Raw genomic sequence first — 23125 nt, 5'->3', positions numbered from 1 at the left:
AGTCTGTCATTGTAACGTGGAGCTGTGAATGCTGCATTCGGTTAAAAACAATGTGATAATCCTAAAAAAAGCTTCTTCAGGAGGATTTTTTAATGCTTTAAGAGAAAACCTAAAACATTTTCAGCCAATTAACATTGATTAAATGCAATATGGTTACACATTAAACAATTCGTTGCCTATGAGGGAAAATTAGTTGAATGCCAGTGGAGTTCTGAATGCGTCCTGCACAGAAGGATTATTTTGATACATTTTCTAGATATAGATGCTTATTATAAGAATTTGCAATAAAGAATATGCCACGCATGAATCAAGATCTCTATGTGATATTGATTACTTTGAGACCACACAGGTCTTGGTTGACAAGCTCTCAGAAAAAGAGTGCTTGTCCTTAAGCGCAACAGATGAAGTACTTCAGAGTGGCTACAGTACCTCTCAGCTATAGTCTGCTGTTCATTGATGCCAACGTTAAACAGCACCGGGAATACTCGTAGAGGCTTGCCCCCCCTGATCTCCTCTGGCAAGGTCTGAAAAACCAGTCGTGGTAATGGCACTTCAACAGTGAAGTGGTCTCTGAATGCAGGGAGAGAGAAAGAGAAATGAAAGGTAAAAGAGAAAAGATGATTAAACTGGTATTTGATACGTTTTGCAATGCTGCGGAATTTGATACGTTTGGGCGTTTGTACAATAAGACACTTAAGACAGGCCTGAGCAAGCTGTAAGAAGAGAGAAAGATGTGTGTGTATGTACATGAGCAAGAGAGATCATAAGTGTGCAAGACAGATTGCCTTACAGATTGACACGGAGGGGGAGGGGTGGAGCAAGAGGAGTGTATATTCTTATTGCACTTGGCATAATGCGCACATGACCAAGCTAAAATAAAGTGTCTTGACCTTGTTGTGGCAAATGTCCTGGAAGTGAATTCCTGATTTATGATTGCAGGGACTGGGAGGGTGCAGGTGATCATGACGTAAACACTACAAACTGCTGTGGTATGAGACTACCTGAACAAATGATTTTAATCACATGTGGATTAAAGTTCACCAACACTTAGAAGTCAGAGCTACTTCCTCGTGACCGTCAGCACAGTACAGCTGGGCCGCGCAGTGCACCAACACACTCATTTGTCATTTTTGCAGCTCACTTGGGACTTTGTTTGGCCCAAACATTGCACACCATAACAGCCCTTGGTACCAGACTTTGCTTTAATTTTAGTGTCTGCAGAAACACACCCATTGTTGTTGGGAAATGCCACCCAAGAGCCCGATAAATCACCTATACCTGTAATAATACAGTCAGAGACTCTATAGCAAGACAATATGCGAATCCATGAACCGAAGCTCAAGTTTATTGCAGTTCATTACAAATCCAGTGGTGGTTGAAATTATATAGCAAAAACAGTAACTGTTTTCAACATGGAACATAGATCAATAATCACAGGGGACAATCAGCACTGGATTTATCATGAAATATTTATATTACAAAGTCTCCAAAAGGACACTGAATGATAAAAACTTATATATGACATATTTGATGTTGTAAATGACATTGCTGATGAGCAGATTGGGTGGTAACGCTTTTCTTGACATAGTAAATGTAATAATTTCACCCAAATCTGTTTAGTAATGTATTAATATTATTTTTTTTACTGATAAAAGTGATACATTGTTGTAGCGCATGATTGATGGGATATTGATTATATAAAATAATAGTAAGTAGATAGTGGTCAGTATAAAATAACCATAGTTAGTAAATAGTGACTAATGGTAACTAATAATAACTGTTAAAGAGTTGCTGAAACATACTACTGGGCACCAGCTGACTGAAAAGTGCATCTACCGATTAAAGCTGCTGTGGTGTGATGATGTTAAGTGTGAACCAAATATACAACACTTTTATTGTTCTTTAAAAATGTAGTGCCAAGAGTGAACAGATATAATGTGATATATCAAGGAGGGGACTGAGTTATCAAAAAGCCCGAAGGCCTGAAGGCCAGACTTTCTAAGAGCCAGTGATACAGATAGAAAGAAGGCACCTGTTTCAAAAAAACAAAGCAAGGCGAACTGTCTATGTGCAGTTCTGCACGTAGGCCAAAGCTTCGCACAGGCGCAGAAGGTAGAATGGGGATTTTCCATAGAAAAATATCAGTGTCAGCAGAAATAAAGAAGAATAGGGATTGGTTGAGGCCATGAAGCCTGAGAGGACACTCCCAGTTGTTTGTGTTTAAAAGAGGATGCTCAATGCTTTGAACCTCGGGTCAGTTTGTTTTTTTCACAGATTTTGTCTGTGTCTGATCTCGTTCTTTTTTTGCGAGCAAATAAATGCCTACTGCACTGAAAGTGAAGTCGATTTACGACAATGTCTTACAACCTTTAAAGGCAAATGTATTTTTATGTTCATAGGTTGGAGTACTCAACTGCTTTGTCTTAAGGATATAGCAATTATCACACAGAATAACTGAATATGTGTAAGCAAAAAAAGCAGACAGGGAAGGAGATAATGTTTTTTACCTTCGGCCACACACTAAAGGCTGGAGGTCACTGAGGTCATCTGTCTTGGCCTCTGTGATCTGGAACACGACTCTCTGAAGGTCTGAGATTCCAACCTCCATGTCCTCCAGCATCCCAATCTCTTCACCTTAAACAGTTCGATTCAACCAGATTAGCAGAGATTTGGATCTTGCTCATCACACATCTATATGGCTACTCAAAACACGGTGAGCTTGGTTAAGAAGATTTGAAAATGTCAGAGTAACCCTCTGACACTTCAAATTTCGAGCCAAACTCACCATGTTCTGGATGATGAACCTTGAGCTTTAGCAAACCAGCATGAATGAGGTTACTAGTATAGGTGTGCTCGTATTTTCCAAGGGCCTTCCCCTTAATTTAGTTTCAAGTCAGCCTACTCCCGGAACATGTTGTATAAAACCTAATAAGTGCCTGTAGTAAAGTTGTTATGCAATTGCAGTGACTATGCTGCTTATTGTGATTTATTACAGCCTCAAAATCACTCACCACATTAGCCAGGCTCACCTAAGTCACAGCACTATATTAGTCTTTTTTCCTTCCTTGAAAGCAGATAAAGCTGACAGCTGTGCCTACTGGAGGTTTTGAGGTTGCCAGCTGTGTTTTTACTCTTACACGTCTACTCACTGTAGGTGCTGAGCAGGCTCTCAAACTGGGCCACCAGTCCAACCAGGTGGAGCTGCCTCAGGAAGCCTTTGTCCTGCATTCCTGCATACAGCCTCATGACAAACCCACAGGCTAAGGCTGCCAGCTGTTAAACAAACAAACAAACAAACAAACACACACACACACGCACAAACACACACAAGCGCACAATTGAACCACATCTCCTGTAAATTGTCATTGGCAAAAACAGCTAAGCAGCCACAAACTGTATGCATGTAAATCAGGAAACCCAGAATAATTGGAATAATTCAGCTGCAACCCAAGAGAGAGAGAGGGAGGACAAACAGCTGCTGCAGCTGCAGCCTTACAGCTATTCTTATACCGTGACGTTTGAGTTGTAATTCTCTACTCGTGAGGAATGTTGTCACTGCTTTTGGTAGTATTTTCTGGCTCACACACATCAGATAATAGTCTACACACAATCTGATGAATCTACAGTCCTATCAAAGAAAATCACTTCAAAAGGTGTTATGAGTTTAAGTGTATATGAATATCTAATAATGTGTGGGAAAAAGTCTAAATGCTATTTGGATAAATGAGATTGGAGTTTGTACATCACTTATTGCTTTGCACTTTGAGCCTCAAAGAACACACTAGAAGATAACACAGTGCTTTACAGTTCAGCTGGCTACAGTTAAAAAGTGATTCATACTTAGAGAGAGATACTTGTGATTGGTTTGTGAACGTAGGTGCATTTACATTCTAACATTTTTGCACTCTTAAGACGAGAACAAAGGAGGACAACTTCAACCTCAGCTTAACTAAGACAAGTAGACTTCTACAGTAAGACGAGAGGATTTCTAAAGAGTGTTTATAAACTCAGTGTGGCCACCTACTGCCTGACTGAAGACCACGTCTCGCCTTTGCTGGAGGAAGAAGCCCTGTGGTATGCTGCAGGCTGCCTCCTGCAGGAGCACAAAGGTCATGGCTCTCTTCGCCTTCTCCACCACCTCCATCACACACTCCTTTAACCTGGTCACTGGTGGATGCAGCTGCTCCCTCCAGTCGCCTGCAGAGGAAGATTGGAATGGGGTCAAAGAGGAGTGGAGGTGATGAGACAGATGGAATGATAGTTATGATGGGGCTGCAGATTAAAAAAACTTTCTTTACGCTTGTGTTCCTAGCCAAAAGAAATACAATGTTTATCCGGGTGCCGAAAACCGGTTCAGCCATTCATGTTTGCTCGAAAATGAAGAGGGTTTACGGGAAAGAACATTTGAAAACAGAACCGAAAACAAATTGCGCGCTGTCTAAAGGAGAGCACGGGTCATCAAGTTTTACTGTCAGTACGTGGCCACATTTTTTCTTTTATTGTTTGGCACGTCAATAAATGGCAAATGTTTGGGCAATGCATGATATCACTTTTATATCTTTGATTCAGTAAATGCACTTCTTTTACTTTAAGTGTCTCGAGGGCAACACTTTGGACCTATTTAGATATATTTCATTTCATGTATGTTCAGCAGTGCAAAGTAGAAACGACTGAGGGAACTAGAAATAATGATCAGAGGGTGCGGTGATAATTATAAATAACGAGAACAAATTCAATCCCAACAAATCACATCACTGGTCACATAGCTTTGAAAGGCCTGTACTTATCGGTGACGTATGATAGTAATAACTCTCCTACAGGAAATCATATTATTGTCTTCGTGGCACAATGTTAACACACAGCACCACAAATCTGCAGCCAAAGGCAGACGGTGTGGGTTCGTCAACAGTCAATTACTAATATTACAAAACAAATAAATAATAATAAAAAATGTGTTTGTTGAAGCCACAGTTTATATGATTGCATTAATCTGGTGTTATTTCTGTCAGAATTCTACACATTAGGTCCTTCCAATTGATAACATCGTATCATAACTGATGTGACACATAAGCATTTGCAGCACAATGACTATCAACAGTAAAACATCAACATTTTGTTTGTTTTGGAGGGGAGACAATGATTTACATAATCAATGAGCTGAAAAACACATAATATATCATTATAACTGACTGATCTGATGTGTGTACAGGTGTGCGTGGTTGTTTTGTAGCAGCCTGATGTTTTTCGCATGTAATTTAATGAAGGCAAACACCGTGAACAGCCAAGTGTAATAGTGCTGCACTGTGTAATAGGATCGCGCTCTGTCTCGACATTTGTCACATCGGCGGGCTGCAGATTTATCAACTCATCTGTCCTGCTGCCTTCAGATGGCTGCAGGGATTTAATGAACTGAGGGAGAAGATTTTCATTCAGTATCACACAGCTGTGAACATCAGATACCGTAAGAATCATCCAAATGCAGGTTTTGAGAGTTGCTGCTTAAACCACATCTAATGTTACATTTTCTAAAGCCGATTAAACCCATTGGCTGGATGGTGATTGCTGAATGAAGATAGTTTGTTTACAGTGTCAGCATTATTTTGATATTGCTGGCCATTTGTGCAAAAGGTTCGGTTTAGTCAAAAGTCAATGCGTTGACTGTGCTAAGACTTCTCCTCAGAAACAGATGTGGTTCTGACATGTTGTCCGCACGTCAAAAAGTCAATGTCGACCAACATACCCACAACTCGCTTTGTTTCACGCTGTCTAATTTGAATGAACCTCCCACCTGTGCACTGTGTGCTCTGTGCTGGTCATCAAAATACCACACAGTAAGACGAAGAAAATTTCAAGGTCAGGAAAAATACCAAAGTGAGTGCACCAAAAAAGAAAGAAACGGGATTGTAAAAAAAAAGAAAGAAAGAAAAAGGAAAGAAAGAAATTAAGACAAAAATATCACATCACAATTACTTTCACAGATATGGAAATAAGATTCATGATTAGTGGGAAAGATCATTTTTGCATCGACATTTTCATTTTCACTACAAAATATTAAAACCAGGACGATGTGACATTTGTTGGGGTCATCAATGTGTTTTAATGCTGCTTTGTCACACATTTGACTTTTATTAATTCAATTTGCGGCCCTATTAGGAATCCGTCCTGCCCAAATGCCCAATAAATACCTCACACTTAACTTTAGGTCATTACAAAACCCCACTGCTAACACTTATCTACTTCCTTGCTGTTGTGTAATTCCTTGTGAAACAGGAACATAACAGAGAAAGATTACTCAGAAGTGAAAGTTGATGACTGTGCTACATTTGACAGTGGCAGTGCAACAATTGTAAAGTTTTGGCAAGTCACGAGAAATATTAGCAATTTCAACCTTTTACACATTTACTTTAACCCACTATTCCAGCTTCTGTAATCTCTTGTTAACAAGAAATCACTCACTCAGTTAAAACACTTGGTGCTGATGTGTTATTACAAACTCCGGTTGATGAGCAGCTATCTGGTTTTCGTTCGATCGGCATCACATCAAGCTATAATCGTAATGTAAAATCATAATTTGTTTACCGTCCCATTTAACACAAATAAATAAAGGCTTAACAATAAGTACTTCCCAGGAGCAAGAAAAAAGCCACGCTGTTGTCGTTCCAACACTCGCAACAAAACGGCCGCGGGTAAAGACATTTTACCTTATACTTGAAACATAGGATTAGTTGAGTGGCATTAAGAGGATGTGGGCAAATCTCCAACTATGTACTTCTCAGTTAGAGAGTAAGGCAGTTAGGATTAAACATGTCAATCACATTCTGCCTTTGTTGTTGTTTGATAACCACTAATACGCAATGTGTTTAGGGTTAAGTAAAACTTGACTTCAGGCAAGGAGATTTCTTGACTGAATTGGCAAGAGAGAAAAAAAGACAAATTAATGTGGAAGCCTGTAAATTGATATATCTTGTAATTAAATCAAGGTGCTCGAGTTAGTAAGGTTAATTAGTTGAATTTCCATTTATAGCCTAACAACTGCAGAGGGTACAACAGCTCCTGGTTAGGAATCACTGATATATGCTGTGCACCGTACATTATATTAATTGTCCATTGATTTTATATCATATATCAAAGCTTTAACAACTTTATCAGCTGTGTTTAGCTGCTTTGTCGCCTTTGTGCATTCCATTGTGAGACAAAAAAGGTGTATAGCCACAGCACATTCAGAGATCAAGTAGATTCAGTATGTGCACTGGCTTCTTTGGGTATACTTCGTTTCATCACCCTGCATAATCAAAACCTGCCTAGAAACAGCGTGTGGGAATAAGAACACAGCTGTATCCTGATTTCATGGTGCCTTATGCTTTTCCTCTATCCAAAACCAGTTGTTCTGATGAGCTCCTCACTTGCCAGCAGGGGGCAGTGTTGATTAAGTAAAGTCCAAAATGAGTTTTTCACCATGTATTCTGTTCAGCTTCAACACACGGAAAAGTTCATGGGAGAAAAGTAAGGATATGCACGCTCAAACACACAAGCACGGTTGGGTATGACCAAGAATGTATAGCACATCAGCTTTGCCCTTGCCTTGTCAGAGAAATCATGTCTTATCTCGTTCTGCAAATACCGCCTCTGCACAGAGAAGGAGGAAACAGAACTCCAGCTGTCATCTCTTCGCCAGCCCACCTGTCCAAACATCCAAACCCCCACAACGCCTTTCATCAAAAAAAAACGGTCTCCGCAAGGAGATAAAGCCTCTCTCATTATTCCATCCATGTTTGTATTTAGACAAGCAGATGACCACTTGCTCTGAGACTGTTCAGCGTCTTAATAAAGGTGCTTGGGGGGGCTGAGCTTATCTTTCAGACCGAACACTGGGCGGATGGCCTTGCTCTTACCTGCCAGCTCACTTGGACAGACGGAAACACACACAGACACACATGCACATGCAGACACAAAATGTTACAAATGCAGCAACACTCAGGCACAGACACAGATGCCTGAGTGTGCATTTGACTGTGACTACACACACACACCCACCCACACACACACCTAAACACACACGCAGAGCCTCTCCCTGTCACTCGGTCAGAATAATGCTGCTGCTCTGTGTGCCAGTTGGCAGTTGCAGCAGGCTGGGCACTTGTCTGGACACAAGCTTGAGGCAGGATTTCATTGGACGTAAGAAGAAACTGGGCAGCTTGTGGTCAACAGTGAATGGCTCTGCATATCAAATATTGCTTTCATCCACTTCTCTGGCAACAATTTAAGTTTCTCTTTTGCTAATGCTTAAACAGCAGGGAGCCGCTAAGTTGGACCAGAGTCTCGTCTCACTGCTTTCAACTGACGCTTTAGAAACACTGAAAAACACTGACAGCTCCCAGTGAAATTATATTTGATTTAAATTACTTATATAATTTCTCAGCCACAAAGCCAAAGCTTATTTAGCTAAAATAAGCTGCTGTGTTGTGGAACAGAAAGGGAACTCTCAGATATGTCCCAATATTATCTCCATATGTTGCCAGTGATAATGAAGGATAGCTAATTCTGCATTATGCAACACATGGAGTCACTAAAACTCGAAGTTTCTGTTGAACTGAGGAGAAACAAGATCCTCTAAAGTGAGAGGATATGTTTTTGATAAATAGTAATCAATTATAAACTCTGGTTTTGACTTTGATAGATAAATGAGATGAAACAGTTGATGTCTAAATCCTCGCAGGACGAAGCATTTTTACACACAGCAGGTTGTCAGCATATCAAAGAGTTTAATTAATAGCTTTTATTACCACATATGAAGACATTTATTTCCAATTTAAATCTATAATAAAATACAATTAAATCTACAATAAGCACCTTGCTGTGCCGTCTGTTGGTGCAGTTGTAGGATGTTTTATTCCAGAAAGATTTGGAGATTACTCTGCAGGTGAGTACAAAAGGTACAAGGTTTATCTAGGACAGATCTTTTTCTAGAGTACGTACAAATGAAATGTATTTGATTCCAGATAAGCATTAGGCTTTGCTTGATATCAGACTCAATTGTTAACTCGACACACTGCGTTTCCATCTTCAGCCTGCCTCCAGTCTAACCAGGGGGCACCTGAACATTTCGACATTTCAACATGCCAACGTACTGGTTCTGCCAGGGTTTTAAGAGCGAAGTAAAATCATACTAAATGTTAGCTGGTATTGATAATACATGCTGTCTATGATTAAGCAGCATCTATCTTGTCCATAGTGGTCACCATTGTTGTCATTGCCCCTCCTTGGTTCCAGTGCACAGCATGACAACGGCTTGCGAGAGATGTAGACTTATGTCATTGTTATTATGACACAAATTGACTCAAGTCACTGTTTTGATAACTTCCAACTTGATTCAAAAGAAAATAGGTAACTTAACTGGAAGACATTTCAAGGGTCTGGGCTCAGATAACAGTAGGCTGGCTTTAGGTACTGATTCTGACTGTGAAGACACTGACCAACTATAAAACAACAACAACAAAAGAAAACTGAATCAGATAAGCATTTTATACTAAAATGAAAATCTGATAAAGTCAAATGTAAAAAACAATAACAGCACGTTAAAGAACTGATTTATGGAGCTGAAAGTGAAGGGGCGGATGGACGTCCATTATAGTAAAACATAACCTTCATTTTGTTGGGCTATAATCAGGTGAGCAATGTTTTTTTCCAGCGGCTGGAGAGGATTGCAGATTTCAACCAGCCAACATCAGACAACAGGTGTAATAATATAACAGGCTTCACTGTAATGGTCAGTTAACTACCAATGTGCCAGATCACATCCATTTACTGCATAAACAAACCCACATTTAACAGAGATGATCAGGCTTCACAAAAACAGTCATTTACCAGGGTTGTGTGAGGTGATAACATCAGCGAGCTGCTGCTGCTCAGGGAGAGGCTCCTGCTTGCTGTTGTCTTCCTCCTGGAGTTTATCCACCATGGCGATTACACAGTTGAGACATTTGGCCACGTTGGCCCACACCCTGTCCTAAAGGAGACCAACACACAATCAGCCGTCAGATCAGCCTCACTCATTGGATCTTGCTCTTTGTCACTGTGTTTCAGACAGTGAAATGAAGGGAAACCAAAATGTGTAATAAAAACTGAAAGAGAAGCAGCCTAAGCCATAAAAATAACTCCCTTGTGTCTAGAAAACAGAACAAAAAGATGTTTCCCTTCACAGTCTGAACTGGCTTTAAGTCCAAAAGGTCAAAATGAAATTGCTTTCAAAGCGTTTGGATTGTTTCCAGCTTTGTTTTTCTTCTCCTGAATTCCAACTGTTAGCCGACGAATAGGTGCTTTCACTTTTATGCGTCTGTACAAAAATGACAATCCAAGTGTGTGTGTGCAGCAAGTGGTGGAGTGTATTTTGGTCTTTGTTGCTTGGCTTGAACATGTTATAATGGTGAGGAATACTTTGAGAGATAATTAGTCACTGGTGTGCAGAAATCATGGTAAACTCCTGCTGTCATTGTGGCGAACAAACCAACGAACCGTCGCACACACTTCGATGAAAAAAACCCATCATGGCTTAGATTCAGCGGAAAGATACTACAAAATAATCTTCTGCAGTCAGTTTGTCATGATGAAATGTTGAAACTCCTGAGAAAAACTGTCACCAAAAGCAAAGAGATTTTTTTGGTCTGCAGTCTAATTTAGCAAGTAATTATTATCTGGAGTGCAACAATAGTTTATCTCCTTGTGTGTGCTCTATTCTGAGGACCAGTAGTAAAAATACCTGTTTGTCATGTTGAACTAAAAATAGATAAAACCACAACAGCGATTTGAAAGTCTTCTTAATGACTTAATTCTTAATGAGAAAAGTTGTACTACTTACCCATTCCTCCTCGTCGTACTCTTTATGGTGCGGAATGGAGTCTTGGTGCTTCAGCCCACCATCTCCTCTAGTTGTGGTCTGTGATCCGTCCACATTGTTACACACGGCTGTGTTCTCAGTGACCGATGTGGCCGGACTGTGGCCTGGAAGTCCCTGGACTGGGCTCTGATTTTGGTCACTGCCCTGATGGATGTGACCTTGATGTTGGCCTCCCTGCACCGGGGTCTGCTTCTGGTTCTTGGAAACGTACCCGGGCCGTGCCGCGTGTAGTGCTAGCAGTGCACTCTTGACCAATTCATCCTTAAGTGTGTGAACCAATTGTTCTGTCTGTAGCAAAGAGTGAATGGGAAAAAAAAGAGAGACACTGAGAGTTATTGTGGGATGGCAAAACAAATGAAAATGTAAGCGGTGAAAAAGCAAAAGAGACAGAGTAAGTGAGAGGGATAGAGAGAGATTGTCACATTGGCGGAGTGAGTGGGTAGAAGAAAAATACCGGCGGTAGTGAGCTTGGAAGCGGGTAAGTATTTACAGAGGAAGTGAGAAGAAACAGGGAAAATGAACACGCTCCTTCACCACAAAGTAGCTGCTCTCCATTACCGCAGCACAGCCGGTGAGCAACAAAAACAGCCACAAACAACAAACAATTCAATTACTCCTCCTCCAGCCTGCTTCTCCGAGGAGTACACCTCTTTTGATCTCAAATATACCAGCTACTGTAAGTTGATGATGATCCCGGCACCGAGCAGCCTCGCGCTCGCTGCTGCCACCGCGTAAGTAATGATAAGGGCTCTCGAGAGTAATTGAGTTAGCACTGCAATAAGCAATTTTATTACCATGGCAAACAAAACACGAGCCAAGCCCTCCGTGAAAAGAAGCCTGCGAGGTCATTCCATACATGTATTTGTCAAACAAGCACCCATCTCCCACTCCACGATGTGGACTGAATAGTGAGCTTGTTGAGGCTGCCACAAGATGAAGAGACGACTAAGCAGATAACTGTGCAGTAGATGTCTTTTCCTGGTACCACAGAGGCTTTGTGCGGACGTTATGAGGAAGGGATTCCGGACTGTTTTTGGCTTGTGACACCTGAAGCACCGATGACTCTTGACCCCCCTTCAACAGGCTGCTTGCGTAAATGACATGCAAGCCGTTTTACAGAGGAGTGATTTTCACTTCTCTGATTGTTCCATTTACATCATCCAACCACCCAGCCCACCATTTGTGTAGCAGATTTTTACATGCATTAACATATATCTTGAAGTTTAGGGCGGCTGTGGCTCAGGGGTAGAGCCAGTGTCTTGTTATTGGAAGGTTGCTGGTTTGATTCCTCTGGTCTGCGTGTCGAAGTGTCCTTGGGCAAGATACTGAACCCCAAACTGCTCCTGATACTGGTCAGCACCTTGCATGGCAAGCCACCGCCGTCAGTGTATGAATGTATGTATGAATTACTGTAAGTCATTTTGGACAAGAGCGTCTGCTTAATACGCTATATGTAAATGAAGCACATGAATCACAACCAGAAGATTTTTCTGTCCATTTCTGCTGAGGTTTCTTGAGCCCAACCGGGACAATCAAGATAAACAAAGAAAGGACATAATGTTCACGGGTGTTTTATTCAGTTCCCTTTATTCAAAGATTGTCAATCTCTGAGTATGTCGTTCATTTTTCTCCAAGCAAAGCAATTCATTGTCATTCTGACATTAGTAAGTTATTGTTCACAGTGTGATGCTGTGACGTTCGGTGTTAATTCAGCAGCATTTTCAGTCTGTTATTGTAACACTCCGATCAGTACAAAACTACGCCTACACAAGCACTGTTTACATAGATAATAGCTCAATAGCCAACTATCTGCAACGGAGTTGTCACATCACAATCAGTAATCATAGTCAAGCTGATATTGGTGTCACATGTAGATTTTTTTCACTAATCTTTTTTTAAACAGACTTTTTATGTGTATTTATTCCATTTATTTTTCAACCCGCTTAAGCCCAATAAGTCCCCATTAATCCAATCAAGCTTTATCCAATATTAAACCTGATAGGCCTGTATCACTAAATTTAAACCATATTTTCAGCTCACTAGATCTAGGATTGCCCTCTCTTAGAGATACCGGCCACCTAAATACACTTGATTTTTTCAATCAAGATCCCTGATACTATTCTGGGCCAAGATCCAGCCTCCATCCAAGTTTTATGGAAATCCGTTCAGTATTTTTTTGTGTGGGTCATGATCTTCTACCTTAATATTGACCAGTGCTTGATAAAGCTGCTTCACATCCATTAGGAAAGATCCACCTTTTGTCAAACACTTCTTCCTAACACTGACATGCCACTTCTGTTACCTTGACTATCTTTCACATTAAGAGTGTATCTTTCACAGCGTTTTCTCTTACAGTATGATGCATTCAAGTCCGTTTCAGTCATTAAGAAAGCACCAGTGTTCCATCTGAGCCCGGTTTAACTGTTCTGCTCTTGCGATGTTCACAGAAATGGTCTATTTGATGAATGCATGAGTCGAAAAAGCAAATTATGACTACACTGAAAACACCATTGTATTTAATTCATATCCATTTTAATTGCCTTGCATAGATCCAAATGAGTTCCATCACTGTAAGTCAATGATGTGAGATGATGCTGAAATCTATGGATAAGAGTATGTGTGTAATTGCCAGAGAACAAGCATTTCTGCTGGAATACTATTCTGTAACTTGAATACAATTGAATACAAAGCAAACATCGTTTTAAAAGATAAATATTGTCCAAATGACTAAAAAATGAGCCATGCTTCATACTGAAACCAAAACACTTAACAGGAGCGGGGATTTCAAAAATGTAAATTCATATTCAAATTGAACTCTGCTTATCTGACCTCAATGTTAATTTGCAATCTATGAGAACATGTATTATTCATTATCTTGAGATGAATGAACAAAGACACACACTGGATTTAACACAATCTGGAGCATATTTGCACTTAACGACAAAGTCACAGAACTCATGTATTTGACTGAGCCGGTGCTCATACATTACATTTTGATTAAAAAAAAAAAATCATTCAATTGTATTCATAACTAGAATGTTACCAAGTTGAGCACATACCTCTGCCAAGACCCAACAGTCCCCATTGTACTCACTTACAGATACCCGCCACCTAAATAAGCCGGACTTTTCATGCATCATTTCCTGGGAAATTAACAAAAATGTCAAAAATGCCCTATCTCGCAATGTAAACGATCGTAAGACAAAATTCATGTATCCGTCCCTTTATTTGGATTTGCAACTAAAATGTTAATAGGTCCATTTTGGGTTGATCATCCTCCTTCCTACCGTCTTTTTTGGAAATCCCCTCACTAGTTTTTGTGTAATCCTGCTGCCAAACCAACCAACTAACAAACGGATGAGGTTGAGAATGACACCAGGGCTTGTACCCTCAAAGCATTATTGAAGAACAGCTGTGAATCCCACCCCTAAAGCTGCACTTGAACACAATGCAAAGAACACAGCCGACAGCCAACTAGATTGTACATTCTGCGCCTGCATGAGAAGAAATCAGGATCATGGATTGTCATGATCATTATGATCAAACAGGCATTTGCCTACCATTTTTACACCACTCACACTAATTTAGCCACTTCTAATTGAGAATACGTCTAATACTGCGGCTTCACCGCTGAAGAGGCCAAGGTGAAAAAGTCTCAAGCAGGATTTCCTTTTCTTTTTCCATTACTCTCCTCATGCACAGGTTTGCAATGCTGAACAGCCAATCAGTGCGGTTTCTCGCAATGATGGGCTCAGCTGCAGATTCAACCTTCTCAACTGCCCAAAAGCCCTGAAAAAGGGATGACAAGTGTTAATAGTGCAGGGTGCAACGCCCTGCAAAAAGCTGGGGCCACTGATGTTCCTGGCACTGACAATGGCACTGGTGTGTCAGGGCCCTAAGATCAGGACTACAGCTAGGTGCAGAACATTTTAATGATACTCTGTACTGCAGGATCCATATGGATATTATCTTCAAAGTGTGGTATCAGAGGTGCACCCCTTCAGGCAAAGGATAAAAGCACTGCACCTTTATTCTCTTACTAAGGCTAAACTAAAGCAACTTTGCTCCATGACGACTCCTTAGTGTAACTCATCCACACCTACCTGTTTTAGAGATCTGAAACACATAAAATCCTGAGGGAGAAATTCTGCTGCTAGTCTTTCTTCAATCTATCTGCTGATATGATCTCTACTGAGCAGAAGTGCAAGTCAGAAAATGCCTCTGTGGACTGCAACTGCTAAAAAATAATTCACGTTTGATCTAAAGAAGAAGAAGAAGAAGAGTGTAGGAATCTATTCACCCCGAATGGTTTTGAATGGTTTTACCCTGAAGGATGAGCGGCTTTTTGGCTGAGTTAAGAATAGAGCTTTTTCACTCAATGTAACTTCACTTGGGAGGTGAAGGCAGGCTGAATGGATAGAGCTGGTCTGATTCCAACAGCACTTGGCTGTGAGGACACTTACTCACTATTGCGTATATGACCTCTATACACCATATAATTTAACATAATCACGCATAGACAATCAAGCCCACAGCTCTTCTCAGGTAACCGCTACACAGTGGAGACATATCACTTGTCCTAGGACACAGCTGGAGGGAGGGGAGATGCATTGCAACTAGCTTTACACTGTGATTATCATCAGAGGGAAATTATTATTATCATCATCAACAGAATCATCACCTTAGAGAAGCAACAGCGCATCTGCCGTGTCCAAGGCTAATCAAAATATGCCCAGGAAATGTTTTCAGGAGTGAAATATTACATTAGGTCTGGGTTGGGTGGTCTGAACTAAACAGGGGAAAAGTCAGAGGCAGCGAGTACTTGATGAAAAAGGTTCTTACATCCCCTTGATTCTCTCTGCAGGTGTCTCATCTTTCCCAGAGTCTATGAAGGCGTGACTCACTGTCTTTATTGAAGACTCTTCACACACACACACGGCTGAGACGCATTCTCAAATGCGTCCACCTTTATTTATAAGTCTGTACAAAGGATATCAAATACCTGTCTGACGATGTGTGTGAGTGTGTGTGTGGGTCCTTTATCCCTTTCTGTCCCATTTCAGATTTTTTGGGATGGGATTCACTGTCCAATCAAAAGGCCTCAAGATGAAGGGTGTTGTGGGCTGCGACAAATGATTATCTAATTATCAAATATCTGCCAATTCCTTTGTCGTTTAATCAATCAATCAATCAATAAATAGACAATAAAATGGCAAAAAATGGAGAAAAAAAAATTCCATTACAAATTTCCAGGTTTCTAATAAATTATTCAATTCAACCAACAGTCTTCATTTTAAGAAACAGTTAGTGGATAAAAGAAGGCAAGCTTTAACACATTTGAGGGACCAGGGATATTGGTATTTGAGTAAAAAATGATAAATCAATTTTCAGATAGTTGCAGATTCATTTTTTCATTTTTATGAATCTGATGTCTTGTTACTCTTTACTGCTCTGGTATGTTCTACATAATGTTAAACAAATAATTCAACATTTTGGCAAAACTATCTTGTTACTCGTAACAATAGATAGTTTTGCCAAAATGTTGAATTATTTGTTGATGTGCAGATTGACTGAACTCTCACTTCTATCCAGTAAATAAACAGAAAATTGTCTTTGGTCAAGGGAACTGCTGCAACAAAAGCAAACATGACGATAAAAACAAATTGCATGAGAACACATACAAACATTAGTCTTTGATAAAACAACAAAGAAATTAAGTCACAATGTCCGAAATTGGCTAACACCAGCTGTACCTTTACATCTAATGGTGACATACTATATGAGTGTGGTATCTAACTTCTAACCTAATTCTCAATGAGAAAAGACTTGCTTATTTCTTAAATTGTCAAACTATTCCTTTGAAAGAAAAATTGTGATTTTTGGGTATTTAACAGACATCATTCAGTTTATAACAGAAATGGATCTGCAGGTAACCTTCCTTTTCCTGGGTCACCATGTGTCCGGTGGCAGACTAAATGACGGAGTGATGGCGAAGTTTATAGGGAACCAATGTAAATGCTGATGGTTTCATTATTCTCGATCAATTATACTGTGCCATAAACGTGATGATACGTTGAAGCAGAAAACTTGCCAGTTTATACAAAACTGACAGGGCCTCACTCCTGTGTGCACAGGTGTGTACTGTACATATTTGTGACAGTACAAAAAAGCTTATTTCCGTGATGGAAGACCAGATGCGAAGAAAGAAATAATGATACACACTGTGCGACGGTTGGTTGCTTTGGGGCTTGAGGAGAGTGATGTCACATCAGCTTTCATACACACACACATCCACAGTTTCACACCTCCTCTTCCCCTCAACCACACACACATATACACACAAACACAGCTTGAGATTTTAATCAGAGAGCAGTCCTGCTTGTGCTGACCAGGCCAGGGGTTTACTTGGCCAGTGTGTGCGTGTCTAATCAAGGATGAGAGGAAGTGGTGACAGAGCGAATGTACCAATTAAGCAGGCTGATTGGGCTCTATTCCACTGTGGCAAAAACAATCTCTCCCACAACAGATTGCAATCTGACAGCACCAGATGTAATTCATTAATTATACTGATAAAAACGCCCCAACTCCATAAACCTCCATGCTGCTATTCACTTTTGTTAGTTTGGCATTTTTATGATGAGTTATGGGTTTTTCCTGAGGTTGTCTGTTTAGTGTGTGCGTGTGGGTGTGTAAGTGTCGCAGCAACTGCTTGATTTAAAGTTTTGAACTTATTTCGAGAATTCATACATTTTGCAGTTTTGTTTGCGATGAAACTAGCATAGTAATATTTACCAGGGCCGGTACAAAGCCACTCTCAGAGGATAACGCCTCTGACAGGGTAAATATTTTTATATTGTTGCAGTCAGTTTAGCCTGAATAGACTTTAGATTCCAACTCTAATGGAAAACCTTTGGTTACGGGATCAGAAGCAATGTGGTCTTAAAAAAACTTTTCACCATAGTTAATTATTAGTCTAAAAGGCCTTTCAGTCTAAGGTATGTTTAGTAATATACTCAAAGAAGAAGAGGTGGTCTATGTTTTGCAGCAACATAAAAGGGATAAAGGGATTGTTTAGAGAGAAGTGAGGGCGGATGGAGGATTTGGGGGCTGCCTCACCTTGTCAGAAAGGTTCTTGAGTGCGTCCCTCAGTCCAGGGGATGAGTGCTCCTGGGCAGCCTGGAGGAGTTGGTCTGCTAAGCTTGTGATGAGAGGCTGGAGGAGGCTCACGGTACTGAGTACCTCCTGAGCTTTGGCTGTGTGCTCTGGAGAGTAGTAGATACACTGGTAGGCAGTGCTGAAGCTGTTGTGAAAAAAAAATAACACATCAATTCACATTTGACAGATCAGCAGCTTCATGGTCAAGGACTGGATACAATTTTGAGATCACATATGGAAGTGGCCAATGGATGATTGAAAAAGAACTGGGCCACAGCTGCATGTAGTGAAACTGAAGCCACCCTGGACTGAGCTGTCAGAGCTTTGCAAGCATAGTCGGTAAAAACTGGATGTGTTGACGATTTATGTCTTAATGTCTCTGTATTAAAAAAATTCTGGACGTTTAGCTCAGTTGGTAGAGCGGGGCGTCCCACGTGCAGAGGCTTTGTCTTCGCTGCGGCGGCCCTGGGTTCGAGTCCTGGCTTGGGTGCCCTTTGCCGCGTGTCTCTCTCTCATCCCGTTTCCTGTCATATCTTCAGTTGTACTATCAATAAAGCCGACAAAAGGCCCCAAAAAATATAAAAATAAAAAAATTCTGGTAATTGAATCACCATATATTATGGCAGCATATTATTAGCGGCCACTGGGCGGCACTCTTGGTACCATTACCTGTTGGTAATAACTTCTGTGCATGCTCATGATGAACTTGTGTACTAAATTTCATTTTCATGAAATAAAAAAAAAAAAAAACACACAATTGCTAATATGCAAATATCAGGTTATATTGTTACTGTAGAATCGTCCAAAATTTGACACATGTGAAGTGACGCGGCACGTACAACATTCCTAAATTTGGTCTGAATTGGCCTTAGTATTGAAGAATTATGGCCTAGCAAGAGCATCAGCCCAGGCACTCAATTGATAAGCAGTTAAACTGGAATGATTTGTCATTTCGCAAAGATGTGGGAGAGGAAGCAATCTAATGGAAGGAAGCTTGGAGGAAGAGAAAGAGTAATTATGATGTAGAAAAGAATAAAATGCTGATATTGAACTCGTCGAATATGACGTCAAAATGGTTTCTTTTGATGGTTGTTGTGGAGCATGCTTAGATTCTTTGTGCACTTAGCTGCAGCAGCTCTAAACGCCACTTATGACACCCAAATTAAGCTTGAATGCCATGCTGAGAATAACAAATGCAACCTTTCCTAACGACTAGCAAATGCAGCTAATTGTATTTAGCTTGCATCACAGGTGTAAATCAGTGCCTGACAGCATGGATACAAATTAGACACAGTGTGGCTCTGGATCTTCATGAAGGGGACAGAAATATAACTGATGTTGTCATGACAGCAGAAATGCCTCACAAAAACTCATCAGATCAAATAATGTGTTACAGACAGGGATCATCACATAACAATGTCAAATGGATATTATTGATATTACTGGGAGACAAATAATGGGGTTTTATTCACTATAAAAATTACAATGCGGAGCACTGATTTTCTGAGCACATTTCTTTATGTGTTGCTACTTTTGCTGCGTTGAAAATGTACAACGGCAACGCTTTCCAGGTACCCTGCCTGAACTGTCAAAATGGACCTGCAGTCCAATGTCAACCCTATTTCGCTTTATGAATAATTAATCCCTTCCTCATTTCCAGGGAGCTATTTAATCTCAGACAAAAACACCTTTTGTCAGTTCCTAGATTCAGGGCAAATCACTCCAATCAAACATTCTCCTCGGGTAAAGTTCCAGTGACTTTCAATGAGTTTCCACTGACTTCCCGCCATCAGACGTAGCACGGAGCGAGGCAGTCATTTGCAACCCTCCCAGCTAGTTTAGAGTCAGCTCTGCAAGCCTCTATGTAGGCCAGACCCTAGAGCCAGATCCTAAGGCATAATTGACATAAGAGATAGAGAGAGAGCGAGATAGAGAGAGAGAGAGGGGGGGGGGAGAGAGGGAGGGAGGAAGGAGGGGAGGAGCACATACAAAAGGCTGGCAAAATACAGTATTCTCTGCAGCGCTCCTAATATTTTGCAGCGATGGAAAAAGAGTCAGTGCTTCTTTAGAAGTCGCCCTGCGTGGAACAGCACTACCTGATGTATCAATACGTACGAAAAATCTGAAGGCCTTAAGAAATTAGCCTTGCTGTAGTAGCTACTAGCCACTTACTATGTCTTTGACTGGCTGACTTTAAAATCTTGGCCTTGTCATTACAACTAATGAGCCCCCCAGAGAATTACCACCCACAAGCTCAAAGCTTATCAAAGGAATCACTAAGTGAGCGAGACACAGGGCAAACAGTTCGAAAACTAAACCCAACGCCGAACACCAACATTGCTTCCTAACATGAAAAATTCCGTATGCCCACTTCCATAACCACACCTATAAATGAAATAAGATTTCAGGCACAGAGAAGACTGTAATTGAATAATCTACTACAACAAAGTAAAGTCACTAAAGCCTCTTACATCCTCTGTGTGCTCACATTCATCTTATTATGTTATGCAGAAGTAAAGACAAAAAAAATAAATAAAAATCCCACAGGTCTGCAACAATAGAAATGCCCCAGAAAAGAGGCAAAGGAGAAAGTTATTGGAAGAGCATAATTGCTTCAGCCACTGAGATTCAATAACAGCTCTGTTGACTCATAAGTACAAATCCAATCCCATTAGGGAGCCTATGCAGGAAATAATGAATGTTGGGACCTGCCACCTGATGCTAGAGGACAGAATTGATCCCCTCTAAGGCAGGCTAAGGCAAAGAACTTTAATTGCCTCATCAGCATTGCTGTCAGTCCAAACAGGTCTGCCATGACAGCAAACCATGCAGAGGTAAAACAGCATAAATCTGTGAATGCAAACTTGATGAAAGGCCAAAGGGAATGATTGCAGGATCTGATTGTCATTTCAAGCCTCGGGTATGTCTTCCATTCGTGATGTAATTTGGGGGCGCTGTGTGCCAACTTTTTAAAACGTGATGCCAATAAAACTGCTGTTGAGCACAAAAATACAAGATACAAGAAAAATACAACAGTGCTGCAAAAGTATCTCTTGTTGAATATGTGTCAGACAGGTGGTGATTGAACCCTCGGGTAATGTCTGAGGCTACAGTCTGTGCTGTCATTGGAGTGCCTGATCTCCAGTATTAATAAATAAATAAATAAATACAGGAGCAGAAAATCCACCCACCTGTCTGTCTAGGTTCTACGTTGGCAGAACTTAGCCTCAAGTGAACTCACAGCATGCGTGAACTCATGAAAGGCCTCCTTCTCTTCACTTATGATTAAAGCAGCCCCCAAAGAGGAACTTGTTATTTACTGCTTGTTTAAAGACTAATTTCATGCTGAAATCTTGGTGAATTTCTTTCAAGCTAAACATTTTGTTCTTATGCAGTTCGATCAAACCAATTGGAGTGTTTGATATCAATAGTATTATTTGGCGTGTAGCGCTATATTATCTATGACGATCCTAGAGAAAGCGGAAAATCCTTTGAAAAGAAAAGAAAATGTTTGGGGGCTCTCTGAACTTCATGTGTAAGTCCTTTTAAGAGAAGCAGTGCTGGTAAACGTTACACAAAGCACTGCTTTGAATGCACACCTCTGCTTACGCTATACAAATTCACTTATATTCATTATGTGAATGTGAGTCATTTGTCCAGCAACTATGTAACTATTTAATCATTGTCATGCTATTCATGGATATTTATATGTACTTTATGTTAGACCTAAGAGTCTCATGAGACTATAGTTCCACACTTACAGCTCCAGCTGTGACAATTACTGTAAGTAACACATTCCCCGGTGTGTATAAAAAGAACCCCAGCACACCAGACCTTCATGTGAAGTGCAATCTGACCTCTGACAACATGCAAAAGATTCAACCACAGACCAAAGTGCTGATCATCAAGAGCCTGAAGACCAAGTCTGCTGCTGAGGTGGCAGACATCTTCAATGTATCCAAACATCGAGTGGAGAGGATACAAAAAGATTTGAAGAAACTGGTGACGTTCATGACAAGCCCAGGCCAGTCAGACCCCGTAAGACAATTGTTCGAGAGGACGGTTTGTTGCTCCGGCAGTCCAGGGCCAGCCCTTTTTTAACTGCACCATGACAACTGGTCACCAGAGAGCCCTGTATCTACAAGAACAGTTGTCGAATTCTCTCACGCAATGGTCTTAATGGCCGAATTACTGCTCAAACAACCAGCATTAAACAGAAGACAACAAAATAATCGTATTGCATTTGGCAAGGCCCACAGCTTGCGGAAAGGATGGACAGTGGAAAAGTGGCAGAAGGTTGATTTTTCTTTTTTTTTTTGGCCTTTATGGCTTTATTGATAGATCAGATGAAGCTGCATTTTACATTCCAAACCACAAGAGCGGGCAATTTCTTCAGCAGGATGGCGCTCCTTCTTGTACTTTAGCCTCCACATCAAAGTTCCTGAAAGCGAAGAAGGTCAAGGTGCACCAGAATTGGCCAGCCCAGTCACCAGACATGAACATTATTGAGCATGTCTGGGGTAAGATAAAGGAGGAGGCTTTAAAGATGAAACCAAAGAATCTTGATGAACTCTGGGAGTCCTGCAAGACCGCTTTCTTTGCCATTCCAGGTAACGTCATCAGTAAATTGTTTGAGTCATTGCCGAGACGTATGGATGTAGTCCTCCAAGCTCATGGGAGTCATACACAATATCAATTATTTTTTCCCAAGGCACCATGACTTTATGTTCTGATGTTATCGTAGCATGTTTGTGTCTTCAAAATAAAGTATAATTCTGCCTTACATTATTTTTGTATGCAACAAAACTTTTGTCCAAGCGAAATCTGACCTTTCTGTCCTAATTAAACGATAAAACTCCAAATGAATGATACACAACTTTATTTTGGTATGATAAGCATAATCTAGATAAGACTTTTGTCAGGGACTGTAGAGCATGTCACGTAAACTGGTTGCTTACATGTATGATGAAATACAGATTTATGAGAAGAGATTGCTAATGCCCACACATAATTCATTTCATTTATCTCAAAATTGGAGCACCACTACATGAAAGAGGCTTAGTTGCACATATTCCA

The 23125-nt window shown here is 40.6% G+C and overlaps 1 protein-coding gene across 6 annotated transcripts in view; it reads right to left on the bottom strand.

The window, feature by feature from the left end:
* inpp4b (inositol polyphosphate-4-phosphatase type II B) overlaps positions 1-23125 on the bottom strand; it is a 231750-nt gene that overhangs the window by 13703 nt on the left and 194922 nt on the right. For all 6 annotated transcript variants that reach the window (XM_030426674.1, XM_030426660.1, XM_030426667.1 and 3 more), the window contains 7 exons: positions 18011-18194; positions 10856-11182; positions 9865-10006; positions 4025-4197; positions 3150-3273; positions 2508-2634; positions 430-570 (listed from right to left, as the gene is read on the bottom strand). In XM_030426674.1, the coding sequence (XP_030282534.1) occupies positions 430-570; positions 2508-2634; positions 3150-3273; positions 4025-4197; positions 9865-10006; positions 10856-11182; positions 18011-18194 (1218 nt within the window). The remainder of the gene's footprint in view (positions 1-429; positions 571-2507; positions 2635-3149; positions 3274-4024; positions 4198-9864; positions 10007-10855; positions 11183-18010; positions 18195-23125) is intronic.

The sequence above is a fragment of the Sparus aurata genome, chromosome 1 (assembly GCF_900880675.1).
Source record: "Sparus aurata chromosome 1, fSpaAur1.1, whole genome shotgun sequence".
Taxonomy (NCBI): domain Eukaryota; kingdom Metazoa; phylum Chordata; class Actinopteri; order Spariformes; family Sparidae; genus Sparus; species Sparus aurata.
Note: the sequence above shows the minus strand (reverse complement) of the source record. Positions and strands in the feature narration are given on the sequence as shown.